General features: G+C 48.2%; 1 protein-coding gene across 3 annotated transcripts in view; it reads right to left on the bottom strand.

The window, feature by feature from the left end:
* ATRN (attractin) overlaps positions 1 to 14,626 on the bottom strand; it is a 152,610-nt gene that overhangs the window by 40,982 nt on the left and 97,002 nt on the right. For all 3 annotated transcript variants that reach the window (XM_056122082.1, XM_056122080.1, XM_056122081.1), the window contains exons 17-22: positions 12,385 to 12,570; positions 11,362 to 11,595; positions 8,991 to 9,128; positions 6,406 to 6,499; positions 5,015 to 5,067; positions 3,414 to 3,508 (exon numbers count right to left, since the gene is read on the bottom strand). In XM_056122082.1, the coding sequence (XP_055978057.1) occupies positions 3,414 to 3,508; positions 5,015 to 5,067; positions 6,406 to 6,499; positions 8,991 to 9,128; positions 11,362 to 11,595; positions 12,385 to 12,570 (800 nt within the window). The remainder of the gene's footprint in view (positions 1 to 3,413; positions 3,509 to 5,014; positions 5,068 to 6,405; positions 6,500 to 8,990; positions 9,129 to 11,361; positions 11,596 to 12,384; positions 12,571 to 14,626) is intronic.

The raw sequence follows: 14,626 nt of genomic DNA, 5'->3' as shown, positions 1-14,626 counted from the left end.
GGATGGGTAGACTTTTACTCTCTTAATTATTTCCAAAGTTCTTATTACTACTTTTGGTCTTCTTCCAGGGCCCAGCTGGCAGTGCGTGGTGGCTACTCCCAGCATAGTGCTCAGGCAACCACGGGGTTCCAGGAATTGAGGTAGAGGTTTCAGCAAACAGTCCTGTAAGCTATCTGCCTGGCACAAAGGCAGGACAAAAAGTCTGTGCCTTTTATTATTTATTTAGTTATTTTGCAGTGCCAATGACGAAACCAAAGCCTTATGCTCTGCCACTGATTTACACCCCCAGTCCCAGGGAGGGACTTTTATATAAAATGCCTAATGCTTTCCCAAATGCCTAACTCCACGAACAATAACCTTATTAAAAAAAAAAAAAACCTGCTTGGTGCTGGAACCTTATAAAAGGCCCTCCTGGGGTCAGAGAGATAGAACAGTGGGTGGGGCGCTTGCCTTGCATGTAACCAACCCATGTTTGATCCCTGGCATCCCCAAGCACAGCCAGGAGTGATTTCTGAGTGCTGAGCCAGGAGCAACCCCTCAGCACTGCTGGGTGTGACCACCAAAACAAAACAACAACAACAAAAACAAAACAATCACACAAACACACAAAAAAGACCAAGAAGCACAATGACATATATCAGACCCTGGGACCTGGTAAGTGAATCAGTCTCCTACCTACCTTCTGGGTAGCCATTTCCAAGTGCTTTGAAGAGTAAACCAACTATGACTAAGTTCCCCGATTTATACTCGTTTGTAAAGTAAACTTATGTAGTTCTAATCTTACAGACAGTGCAAAGCTCTCCAGTGGAAAAGGTTCTTCAAAACTGACGTCAGAGATTTGAGGAAATAACTCAAGGAGGCATGAGTTAGGCCCCAAAAGGTACTTTACGGTTCCCCAAATACCTCTAGGTACAGCCCTGGGGAGACGTCTGACTGAAATTTAGCAATGAATCTGTTCCTTGGGATGAATTTTTGTTTTAGTTTGTTTTAGGGCCATACCTGGTGGTGTTCAGGGGTTACTCCTGGCTCTGCGCTCAGGAATTACTCCCAAAGGTGCTTGGAGCACCATATGGGATGCCGGGGATGAAACTGAATTGGCAGTGTGCAAGGTAAGCACCCTACCCATTGCACTATCACTCTGGCCCCCGAAAATTAATTTTTTTAATTTGTTTTTTAATTTTAATGTAAGAGTGCTGCTATTTATTCAGCCATTGATTAGGCTGATTGAACAGGGCATGAACTCTACCTTTTTTTTTTCTTTTTCATAAATTTATTTATTGAATCACCTTTTGGGTTTAAGTCTCAGTCATACAATGATGAAACACCTGTCCCTTCACCAGTGCCCATTTTCCACCACCAAAACCCCCAGTATACCCACCATCCCATACCCTCCCCCTAACTGGGGGCAGATGACTTCCACATTATTCTCTCTCTACTTTGATTACATTCAATATTTTGACACCAGACCCACCATTATTATTTGGGATTTTACCCCAACACTCAGATCTGCCAAAAAGGCAACCATAGACAATTTGTTTTCTATTGCTGGTTATGAATAACATATGATGTCGTGTGGCTGCAGCAGTGGCTGCGTGATTTTGGAATTCCAAAATTTTAACAATTAAATCTGGAGGGATTTCTGCCAAAATCTGCTGGGTTCTGAGACTTGTTCCTGAGTCTCTGGGATCATGGCTGTTAAGCAGCTTGATCAGGAGCCTGAGAGGCCGTTCGTGGGCGGCAACTTGGGGTCTCGTTGGGGCGGGGAGGAAAGGGCTGGTTCCACCCCCATCCTGTGAGGCCCTGCATATCTCATCACTGTGGGCCCAAACCTGACTGTCCAGTGACCTCTGGAGGATGGCGGCCACCGAGCCGCCAGGGGGAACAGGCCAAGGCATGAAACCTATTCCCACCTGGGGTGGCCCGGTGCCAGCAGCCTACTGCGGGGACCAGACCCTGCAAATTAATTTTAACAAATGGATCTACTCTTACTGATATTCCTCACTTGGAGAGATCTTAAGATATTAGTATTTTTGGTAGCACAAGATCACAATCATGAAAACATTTTCAAACAGCTGTTTTTAAAATGTGATCTCCCCAAATCAGAAATTTCACAAAGAGTTTATCTTCTCATCCATCAACAAACCCTCGCTTTCCTTCTGAAGGGAGAGTTCACGTGTTACTTTCTGATGGAAGCACACTCCTAACAATTTCTTCTTTCCATGGAAAAGATGGATTAACCTGAGATTCTTGTGTTTTTATAAGAGACAGTTTGTAGGCAATGGATAACCCCATTAATATACAGCGAACTCCAGAGAAGACTTATCATCACACCTCATTGCATAAAGAAATATTACAAGGGAAAGAATTATTACAAGGAGTGCCCAGTTTACTAAACTAAAATGAGCACCATCATTTAACATCCCGGGAATACTAAGTGCTTCAGCTTCTAGCCTCTGGGTGAAAGACATATAATTGAGTCTTATGTGCGGTATAAAACCACACATAAATCTGAGCGGCACTCAGGGGCCCTGGGGACCCACCCCCCAACTGATACTGGCCAGCTGAGTCAGCAGTTCAATTTTGGGGGCCGAGGTTTTAGGGCTGCTTGTCCTGCCCCCCCCCCACCAGTGCTGGAGGCCACCACGCCCCCTGCTGGTGATGATGGTGGGGGGGGGGGAACGACCCTCCAGGACTGCAACTGCTCGGGAGACTAGGAGGTGCCAGACACGGAACCTGAAGCAGGTGCATACATGTGCCCTGATGGCCACACTATCTCCCAGCCTCTTCCTATTATTAAAAAACAAACAAACAAACAAAAAACCCCACTCATTCAGGGGCTGGAGCGACAGCACTGTGTGTGTTGGGGGGGTCTGGGGGTCCCATGTGGGCACATCTCCTTTGTGGGCTGCTGATGGACACACCAAGTTTTGGAGGGTGTCAGTCAGTGCATCAGACCCTGGCAACCTTGAATTTAAACACACTGATGGTTCGGTCCAGAGGAAACAGAGAGAAAGCTTAGATTCTGACACTTCTTCCCTCTACCTCTAAGCTAAGCTGGAGCAATAGAACAGCGGGTAGGGTGTTTGCCTTGCACACGGCCGACCCGGGTTCGATTCCTCCGTCCCTCTCAGAGAGCCCGGCAAGCTACCGAGAGTATCTTGCCCGCATGGCAGAGCCTGGAAAGCTCCCCATGGCGTATTTGATATGCCCAAAACAGTAACAAGTCTCACAATAGAGACGTTAGTGGTGCCCACTGGAGCAAATCGACGAACAACAGAATGACAGTGCTACCTCTAAGTCTCATCCTGTGTACTCCATTCTGAAAAGCACAGCTAAGACAGTGCTTCTGTCCAAAGCGACAAGGAAAAGGTGCGCAGAAATTCAAAACAAATAAAGAACACTTAAAATCTTACTTCATCGGGTGTAGCCACAAAATTGATGGCTGTGTAGTGACGATCATCTTCCTGGGACAGACTGAAGGTGAACTGGTAATCAATAAGGAGAGTATCTATGCAAAGAAAGAAATGCTCATTTAAAAACATAACAAACAAAAATTAGAAATACAGGCTGATTTTCTCAAAAACTCAAGTGGGTCAAGTTCTTGGATCATCACTATCTAGGGACTAGGAGATTTTTTTCAAAGGAAATCAAGTCCGTGGGCAGTATCAGTAATTTTGGGTTAACCCTGCCAAGCTGAAGGCAGGATTAACCAGAGGCAGGGCAGGGTGGGTCCCTCCTCCCTCTTTCCTTCCTGCCTTCCTCTCCTCCCTCCCTCCTCTTCCTTTCTCTCTTTCAAAGAAAATTGTGGGGGGGGGGGGGGGAGGGAGGGACGCACAGCCAGTGATGCCGAGGCTACTCCCTGAATCTGTGCGTGGGGGTCTCCCTCTACAATATCTGGGTGACCATGTGATGCCAGGGGTTGAACCAAGGTGGGCTACATGCAAGACAAGCACTTTAGCCCCTGCACTATCTCTTGGGCCCCAAACCGCTCGTTATATTACGCCATGGTTGAGATGTTACCTCCCACATAGGTCACTTACAAGATTAACAGAATATACTTAAGGAGATGAAGGTGTAAGTGAATAGTATAAACAGAACCGAAGCTCCACAGAAAAATAACCGACTCCAGTCTTGGGGCAAGGACTCCAGGTGTCTTGGTATCTTATTTTTGAAAGAAAGGGAGCGAGCTCAGGGGCCAGGGGTGCATGCCTTGTGTGCTCAAGTTAGTACACAGCTCCACATGGTTCCTCAAGCACAGGCTGGGGTGGGTGGGGTGGGGGTACAGCCCTGGAGGTCGCCAACCACCTAGGTAGTGACCAATGAATGCAGCTTGTTACAAGGGAACAAACACAAAGAAAGGATGCCAGAGACTATTCCCTCTCTCTTTTTCCCTAGTATCTAGAGAGAGTAACATAAAGCACAAACCACAGTTGAAGTTGCTGAAAACGGGCTCGTGAAATGGCACAGCAGGTAGGGCACTTGCTTCGCATGTGGCTGGTCTGGGTTCAATCCCCGGCACCACACACGGTTCCCTGAGCCCCGCCAGGATTGATCTCTTAATGCAGAGCCAGGAGGAAGCCCTTAATACTGCTGGGTGTGTTTTTTTCCCTGCCCTACTCAACCCCCACCTTCTCCCCCATGAAAAAAAAAAGTTGCTAAAAATAGAGTTCATCTATGGAAAACTTAAAAGAATATAAACACCTTAAATGAGGGGATGGTTCCATTCCTATGTAACTGTTTTCAAACAAAGTTAAAGAAAAAATGGAGGGGCTGGAGGGGCTGGAGCCATAGCAAAGCGGGTAAAGCGTTTGCCTTGCATGAGGCCAACCCGGGTTTGATTCCCAGCCTCCCATAGGGTCCCCTGAGCACCGCCAGGAGTAATTCCTGAGTGCAGAGCCAGGAGTAACCCCTGTGTATCGCCGAGTGTGACGCAAAAAGAAAAAAAAAGAATAAAAGGAAGTTTCACTTAACAAGACTGCTTCCTGCGCAAATAAAAATCACAGAGAACACTTACAGTAGCAGGTGCCTTTGAGAGGGTTCCCCTGGTACCGATTTTCAACCTCGCATCTAAGAGGAAATGAAGAAATTTCCCATTACCTACAACATCATTCACTTTTGTTGTCTAACTGAGCAGATCCTTCCACGTCAACTCCAAGCAGTGGGAGCTGGCACACTCACAGTCTGCCCCCGTCATGGGGCTCACGTGTCAGCAGCCAGTCGCTTTGCTGTGCCACCTACATACACATTCCATGATGACCCACATCTGGGAGATAAGCCCAAATACATCCTTACAAGCCAGTTTCTAAGCTAAAGATTACAAGTCCTTTATTCCAGGGGGATTTGTGACAATTCCTTCTAAGACTTCTTGAAAGTGTTTCACTGTGCTGACTTCTCATTTCTTTCCCGTATGCCCCAAAGGCAGGAGTGACCATGTCCACTCTGTAACATTTTTCCTCTTCAAGGAGCCTTTGATTAGGCTTTGCTGCCATAATATTTTGTCTCCTGGCTGCATGAAACCAATGAATGTTTACACTGGTGCAAAATGTGGTACACACAGAGACACAGAAGCTCCCCTCTGGACACCCACTTGGGATATGACTACTAGGATTTTTTAAGAAACATACAACTGACCGGGGCTGGAGCGATAGCACAGCAGGTAGGGCGTTTGCCTTGCACATGGCTGATTGGGCTGACCCGAGTTTAATTCCTCCGCCCCTCTCGGAGAGCCTGGCAAGCTACCAAGAGTATCTCACCCACACGGCAAAGCCTGGCAAGCTACCTGTAACGTATTCAATATGCCAAACACAGTAACAACAAGTCTCATAATGTTACTGGGCCCACTCGAGCAAATTGATGAACAACAGGAGGACAGTGACAGTGACAGTGGCAACTGACCGAGGCTGTATCATATCTGATAGCTTTTATACCCGGTTCCAACACCACTCTTTCTGTGTTCCCAACTCTTCCCTGGCACTGGACACACTGTTTGAAAGAATATGCTAGAACAGGAAGGGTTGCATCCAAGGTCGCAGGCAACCAAAATGCGAAATACAACCAGGTCCTTAAGACCATCTCTCACAACAGCTGCTTTTGGGGGGGAATTTATTTTTTTTTCCAGCATGGTGAAAATCAACCCAAGGTTGAAGTTACCAGAAAAATCGAGGTCAGCAGCCTCGGCAGGTCAGGGTGGCCCAGACATGATGGGGTGGGGCTCAGGTGCCACCAAGGGCAGCTGGAATTGTTGAAGCAGGAAGAGCAGGGGCTCAGCTGCCTTGACCTGGGCAATGCTGAGAGCCCCAGGCCACAAGGTCTGGGGCGGAAGGTGGCTCTCCCCAGGGGCACCCAGCAGTCCACCCAGATGGCAGTTGCCACGGCCTGCCCAGAGCCCCCAGGGGTGGTACTCACAGCTGGCACTCGTCGCCCTTGACGCCTTTGGTGGTGCAAAAGCACTTGCCCGAGTTGGTGTTGCACAGCGAGGCATGCCCGTTGCACCTGCACGCTGGAGGGGAGAGGAGAGACGGTCACGGGGCTTGCAGGGCACCACTGGTCTTTCCTCAGAATGAGTGACGGCCAGAGCCGGAGAGACAGCACAGCCTAAAGGGCGCTTGCCTTGCACAGGGTCACTGGTTTGAGTTGCCAGGATCCCATACGGTCCCCAGAGCATCGCCAGGACTGATTCTTGGTACAGAGCCAGGCGTAACCGCTGAGCATCACCGGATGTGACCCAAAAACCAAACCCACTCCCCAATCCCCACCAAAACAATAAATAAATAAAAGAGTGACAGTGGCTGAGTTGGAACTGACAGGAAGCATGAATAGAAGGGAAAATCTTAAATGGGTCAGAGTCGACTTTTTTTTTTGGTTTGTTTTTGGGTCACACCTGGTGAGGTTCAGGGCTAACTTTTGGCCCTGTCCTCGGGAATTAACGCCTGGCCGTGCGCAGGGGACCATATTGGGATCAAACCAGAATCACAGCATGCAAGGCAAGTGTCCTACCCAATGTCCCATCGCCCGGTCCCACTGCAATGAACAATCGGGAACAACCACGATTCCGAGCTTCCCAGAGGACTCTCCCACACTTCCACATCTCCCGCTCAGTCATGAACGCTTCTGAAGCATCCTTACTGCGCCAGGCACTGGTCGGGGATGGGCACAGGTGGCCCTGGCCCCTGGAGACACCTGAGTCCTGCCTGCCCCGGAGGAGGGTGGCCTGGATGCACACAGGTCTCCTTGGCTGCAGCACTTTCTCCATGCCCGGGACCACTTTGGTGGAAGTCCCTGGGCACGAAGCCACTCCGGACTCCTCGCCCGACAGCCTCAGCCTAGGCGGAAACAACTCTGGTCCTCTCCCTCTTCGAGCTACCACAGCACTTTTCCTGTTTTTGTTTTTGGGTCACACTGGGCGGTGCTCAGAGCTTCCTCCTGCGCCCGAGATCAGGGATCACTCCTGGCAGTACTCAGGGGACCATATGGGGTGCCAGGAATTGAACCCAGGTTGAATGTGTGCAAGCCAAGCTCCCTATTGGCTGCATTGTTGCTCCAGCCCTGACTGCATATTTTAAGGCCACCTTTTTCCCTAATGCCTTCAGTGGAGAGTACTAACAATCTGTGAAAACACATCGCTATAGCACAGATGCTAGCCTGGGCGGGAAATGCTGCTTCGGTCAGAGCAGGGCCTGACATGTGGCACTTAAAGCGACATGCCCAGCAAGAGTGATGCTCCAATTACGCACTTCCTTCCTTTCTGTCAAGCTACCACTATCTCAGTTTGTGACTCCAAATGTGACTCCAGAGAGAAAAACAGGATTTGATGAAACCGAGGGCATGTATGAGTATCTCATGTTCCCACATATATCTGATAGCTACTTTGATTCTATTTGCATGACTTAGCACCTTGAACGGAGCAATGCACTGACAGAGGTCCCTTAACATTCATGGAGGTGAATGGGGACAGAAAAGAAAAGAACAAAACACTAGTTTGCATGAAAGTGATCACTTACACCTAAGATCAGAAAACAAAATCATCATATACCTGGTGGCTTGTAGTCAAAGTTTTATTTATTTTTATTTTATTTAATTTATTTTTTTGTTTTTTGGGTCACACCCGGCGATGCTCAGGGGTTACTCCTGGCTCATGCACTCAGGAATTGCTCCTGGCGGTGCTCGGGGGACCATATGGGGTGCTGGGAATCGAACCTGTGTCGGCCATGTTGGCTGCGTGCAAGGCAAATGCCTTACTCACTGTGCTATCGCTCCAGCCCCATTTTTTTTTTGTAGTCAAAGTTTTAACAACTGCACAACAACCAAGTTTCAGTAGCAGTTACCCTAATGTTAATAAAACCTGCCCTTTTATTTGCAGGGGTGGGGGGAGACTTACAGGGCCAGCTGCTCCCCCATCCCCCACCAACCATTCACACAGCTGAGACACCTGGGGGAGGTCATACTCAATGTCTGGGGACCCTCTCCCTCATGCCCAGGGGTACCCTGGAGGCTGTCTTTCATTGCTGGGTACCCAGGTCATGGCTGAGCCCTGTGCACTCTGATTGGTTGCTGGCATTTTTCCACTTATAGCCCTTCCCTTCCACACTCCCTGAGACCTCAAGGTCCATAAAAGCTCTTGATGGGGGTATCTCATTCCAATCCCCCTCATCAGGGAGCCCACCACCCCCAGTGGGTCTGGGCTGACTCCTCCCAGGGAGAGTGGAAGGAGAGAAGCGAGCACCCCATCAGCGTCAGCCCGCCTGCCCTCGCTGCAGTGAGGGACGGAAGACTTTGCCCACATGGGGCTTGTTGCTTTCCCCCGTTACCCTGACGCTTGGCAGCTCTGCCCACACTCTCCAGGCTCAGCTGAGCTCCAGAGAAGGATGACTGAGGAAACGCTGGGTCTAAAAACCACAAGGCCTCTGATAAACTCCAAGGACAGTCAGGCCAAAGGAGAGAGTGGCCTGGCCAGTATGCGGTCAGTGAGACGGATGGACGGATGGACTTACGCTGACACCTCCCTCCATTGGTGGGGTCCCCGTAGAAGCCAGAGATGCAGGTCTCACAGTGCTTGCCCGTGGTCAGGTTTTCACACTTCTCACAGATGCTCTGGTTGATGCATTTGCTGTGGCCATTGCACTGACAAGCTGAAAGAAAAAGTCTTGTGAGAGATGGCGGAGGAAGTTGGCCAAGTCTTATTCACCAGGATCTGTTTAAGGTCCTTATTGCCTCTATGCACAAAAATATCAAAACTGGTCAACTACAAAGCAGTCTGAAAGGTAGAAAATAAAATCAAAGAATAAAAGAGAGGGTCAAACAGTACAGCAGGTAAGGTGCTTCCGTTGAACAAGCTGGCCAGGGTTTGATCCCCAACACCATATATGGTCCTCTAAGCTCTGCCAGGAGCAATCCTGGAACACAGAGCCAGAAGTAAACCCTAAGCACAGCCAGGTGTAACAACCAAGCCAAAAATCACAGGGGAAAAAATCAAGTTCAGGAAAATTAGAAATATATCACAGCAAGATGAAAGTCCATATCCATTTTAAAATTTCTGTTGTTATAAAAATAATACCATCTCATGAATGTAGACTTGAAAAACAATACGCAATTTTACTGGGTATCACTGCTCAGAACTGGCATTTTTCTACAATTGACACAGTTGTGTTCAGATTAGTATTCTAATAGCACAGCGGGTAGGGCGTTTGCCTTGCACTCTGCCGACCTGGTCGGCCCAGGTTCAATTCATCTGCCCCTCTCGGAGAGCCCAGCAAGCTACGAGAGTATCTCGTCCACATGGCAAAGCCTGGAAGGTACCTGTGATGTATTCCATATGCCAAACACAGTAACAAGAAGTCTCACAATGGAGACATTACTGGGCCCTGCTCCAGCAAATCCATGGACAGTGCTACAGTGCAGCGTTAAACTGCAATTATGTATACTATTTCACCAGTCACAACTTCATTGGAAAATGTTTATGTAAAAGCATGTGCTGCTCTGGGGCTAGATCTGACATGGGTGTTGGGGGTTGTGGGGGATTCCTCCTGACAGTGCTTGTACCGCCAGGCAGGCTGGGTCCTGGGGACCCAACCCATACACCCCATGCAAAGAATGAGCCCCAGGCTGCACTAGCAAAACTTCACATGGCTGAACGATTCCATGAAAGTAAGCTATCAAACCATTCCCATGCATTCCAGTGCTTTGCTTGCTTTAATTTTTCATGATGAGAAAAAGCCCCAGCTTTATCTGTCCACACTCCCCAGCGTGGGCTAAGAGAGCCCAGAAGCATCAAGGCACATACAGCTCAAGAGCGACACATAGCCTAGACTGTCCGGACGGCGGCAGACACGGGGTGACTCTGGCTAACCTCCAGGGTTCGCAGGGACCTGGTGAGAGGCTGGACTCCTGCAGACAGGCCCTGGGTCCTCCACAGCTGCCTTCTCCTTGGAGTGCTGCCAGCGATCAAAGCTGGGGCTTCACACAGGCAAGGCGCCTGCTCTCCCTCTTAGCCTCGTGGGCTGCACATCTGTCTTGGGTGCTGTTATTTTCCACTGACGTGGCAACTGTTCATCCCACACCAACTCCATTTACCTACCTGTTGACCCATCCCAGCCCAGTATCTGAGCTGTTCTACATCTACACTGCAACTGCAATGACTCTTGTACACTGGCTATGCCCAATTACTGAAGGTGCATGGGATAGGCAACGCGGTTCCTTGGAGACAGCCAGGAGGGAGCAGCAGACAAAGCATCACACTCATCAGGACAGACATGCAAAGCTTAGTCCCAAAAAACACCTGCATCCTGACGCATGCCTGAAAATGTCTCTCTCTTTCCCTTTAAAATCCTATGGAAACTGTGGAGACTATACAGGACAAGGAGAACAAGCAAGAGGCAACTGAGAGAAGAGGAAAAGGCGCTACCAAAAGAACCAAGAAATTCCTTAACTTCTATTGCAGATAAAGTCAATCTGACAGAAAAAGGAGTTGAGATGCCTGCATTTTAGGGCAAGATGGTTTCAGAATTTCATTACAGACAGTAAAAATATTTTTCACATAAAACTTATTCTCCTAAAATGATGTCACTAGATTTTTTCCCCCCTTTCTTTTAGTTTTTGGACCTCATCTGGCGATGCTCAGGGCTTTCTCCAGGCTCTGTACTCTGGGTTCACTTCTGGTACACGGGATGGACTACATGGGGCGCTGGGAATCAAACCCAGGTGAGACACATGCAAAGCAAGCGCCTGACCTGCCGTGCTGTCATTCCAGCCCTTGTTACTATAGTTTCTCTCTCTGAAAGAAAATCTACAACATTACTTTTAAATATTTCTTCTCTGTAAACTGGTAGAAAAAACACTTGATTTCGGAGACCCCAGGCATCGTACCTGGACACTGAATGAAAGACCAGTTGTATCTGCCGTCCTCCAGACACATGCTGGAGTTGAGGAGGGGCTGTGGGTAGTGGCTGCCTGTCGGCGCTCTTGAGGGCATCTTCACAGGTCCTTTTGAGGAACCTTCGATGCACTTCCCTTTGCCTGTGTTGCTGGGGTCCGTGCACCAGCCACAGCCTGGCTGCTCCAAGCAATGACTGCAGGTGTAATAGCCTGAACAGTTTTCAGCTGGGGAAAAAAAACAAACCCAGTTTGTAATTCACGGTTACATGTACATTTAATCATAGTATTTTTAAGGGTTTTTTAATTGGTGATGGTGAAGGCCCTCCCCAGAAGTGCTGGGGGCCACCAGGGTGAGAGCTGGAGGTGGTGGGAGAACCTGAGGCGCTGAGGATTGAACCCAGGGCCCTGTGCACATCAGGCATGCACTCTAACCATTGACCCATCTCCCTGGCCCTGGACTCGCTGCATTTAAAGTATCTTTTTCTTTAATAGACAATGCCTGGGAGTCAAAATTCTTTTAATGACACATTACAGACTCTTCGCTGTAAACCTCCCACTCTTAAGAGGCAGCAGAAAATACAGATCTTTTTTTTTTTCTTTTCCTTTCTTTTTGGGTCACAACCAATGTTGCTCAGGTGTTACTCCTGGCTCTGCACTCAGGAATTACTCCTGGAGATGCCTGGGGGACCATATGGGATGTCGGGGATTGAACTTAGATCGGCGGTATGCAAGTACAGATTTTATAAGTGAGGATGAACCCAGGGAGACGTTACCCGCCTGAGTGGTGTGATACTGAGGCCGGGCACGTGAGCTTTGGCTCTCCGGGATTCTAGCTTACATTCACTTCTCTGTGTCACTGGGCCTGTCTCCATTTAACCACCATTTCAGAGAACCGTGTCCAGACAGATGTCAGCTGACAGTCAAGTCTGGTCTGTTCAATTGCGCTACTCCTTGGAAAGTGTCACTGCCCATCCCTTGGTGCCCCTGCACGCCCTGCACCCACGTGGCACTTACGGGGGCAGCTGCTCATGGTGTACCACTCCATGCACTGGCCGAAGGGGAAGGAGGCCACGTAGGCGTTGGAGTCCACGCACTGCTTCATGTTGCTGCACCACATGCACTCGGAGCTGCCGCTCGTGCACTCGCCACACGCCGTCCGCAGGGCGCACGGGGTCCGGCACTGCTTGGCGCTGTGGTTGGCTGCAGAGGAGAACCGCGCATGCATCAGTGCCCCCAACGCCACACCCCCCACACGGGCGCAGGGTGCCCATGGGTTGCTGCAGGGTCTGTGACTGGGCCCTGAAGCAGGAAACCCACTCGGCGACACTGAACAGAGGAGAATCAACCGGAGACTCTGTGACAGCACACTTGCACTGGAGGGAGGGCAGGGGGAACACACAGGACACTCCCCCCCCACCCCAGAGTGTATTAAGGAGACGGGTGAACAAGCTGGTAACTCCCCAAGAGCAGATGTCCAGAAGCTCCTTAGAATACAGGGGCCCAGGATTAACCTCTGGGACTGTAAAGATGACCTGAATGTGCAAAACCATGTGTTTTTCAGGAGGAAGGAGTGGAGAGCTCATGAAATTCTCTAATGTGCTCTCCACTGCTGTTCAATATAGTACTGGAAGTACTTGCAATAGCGATTAGGCAGGAAAAAGATATTAAGGGCATTCAGGTAGGAAAGGAAGAAATCAAGCTCTCACTATTCGCAGATGATATGATACTCTACTTAGAGAACCCAATAACTTCCACCAAAAAACTCCTAGAAACAATAGACTCGTATAGTAAAGTTGCAGGTTATAAAATCAATACCCAAAAGTCCATGGCTTTCCTATACGCAAACAGTGAGAGAGAAGAAAGCAACATGAAAAAAACAATCCCATTCACAATTGTGCCCCAGAAAATCAAGTACCTAGGAATCAGCTTAACTAAGGAAGTAAAGGACCTGTACAAAGAAAACTACAAAACGCTACTTCAGGAAATAAAAGAGGACATGAGGAAATGGAAAGATATCCCCTGCTCATGGGTCGGGAGACTTAACATTGTCAAAATGGCAATACTACCAAAAGCATTGTATAAATTCAATGCAATCCCTATAAGGATACCCATGACATTCTTCAAAGAAATGGAGCAAACACTCCTGAAATTTATATGGAACAATAAGCCCCCACGAATAGCTAAATCAATTCTTGGGAAAAAGAAAATGGGAGGAATCAACCTCCCGAACTTCAAACTGTACTACAAAGCAGTAATAATTAAAACAGCATGGTACTGGAACAAAGGCAGAACTGCAGACCAATGGAACAGGGTTGAATACACTGACATCTCTCCTCAATCATATGCTCATCTAATCTTTGATAAAGGTGCAAGTAATGTGAAGTGGAGTAAGGAAAGCCTCTTTAATAAATTGTGTTGGCATCACTGGACGGCTACATGCCAAAAAATAGGCTCAGAACTCTGCCTAACACCATGTACAAAAGTAAGATCAAAATGGATTAAAGACCTCAACATCAGACCAGAAACCATAAGGTACATTGAAGATAAAGTTGGCAAAACCCTCCATGACATTGAAGCTAATGGTATCTTCAAAGATGCCACGCCACTGGCCGAGCAAGTGAAAACAGAGATAGGTAAATGGGACTATCTTAAACTAAGAAGCTTCTGCACCTCCAAAGAAACAGTGACCAAAATACAAAGACAGTCTACAGAATGGGAAAGGATATTCGCCGAATACACATCTGACAAGGGGTTGATATCCAGGATATACAAAATACTGGTTAAACTCCACAAGAAGAAAACATCCAACCCCATCCAAAAATGGGGCAATGAAATGAACAGAAACTTTCTCAAAGAAGAAATCCGAATGGCAAAAAAGCACATGAGAAAATGCTCTACATCATTAATCATCAGGGAGATGCAGATCAAAACCACAATGAGATACCATCTCACACCTCAGAGACTAGCCCACATTCAAAAGAACAAAAGCAACCGATGCTGGCGTGGATGTGGCGAGAAAGGGACACTCCTTCACTGTTGGTGGGAATGTCCACTGGTTCAGCCCTTCTGGAAAACAGTATGGACGATTCTCAAAAAATTAGAAATTGAGCTCCCATTTGACCCAGCAATACCACTCCTGGGAATATATCCCAGAGAGGCAAAAATGTATAGTCGAAGTGACATCTGTACTTGTTTGTTCATTGCAGCACTCTTTACAATAGCCAGAAACTGGAAGAAACCTGAGTGCCCAAGAACA

This window comes from Sorex fumeus, unplaced genomic scaffold (assembly GCF_029834395.1).
Source record: "Sorex fumeus unplaced genomic scaffold, SorFum_2.1 ptg000044l, whole genome shotgun sequence".
In the NCBI taxonomy this organism is placed as follows: domain Eukaryota; kingdom Metazoa; phylum Chordata; class Mammalia; order Eulipotyphla; family Soricidae; genus Sorex; species Sorex fumeus.
This window is presented reverse-complemented; position numbering and strand designations above follow the sequence as displayed.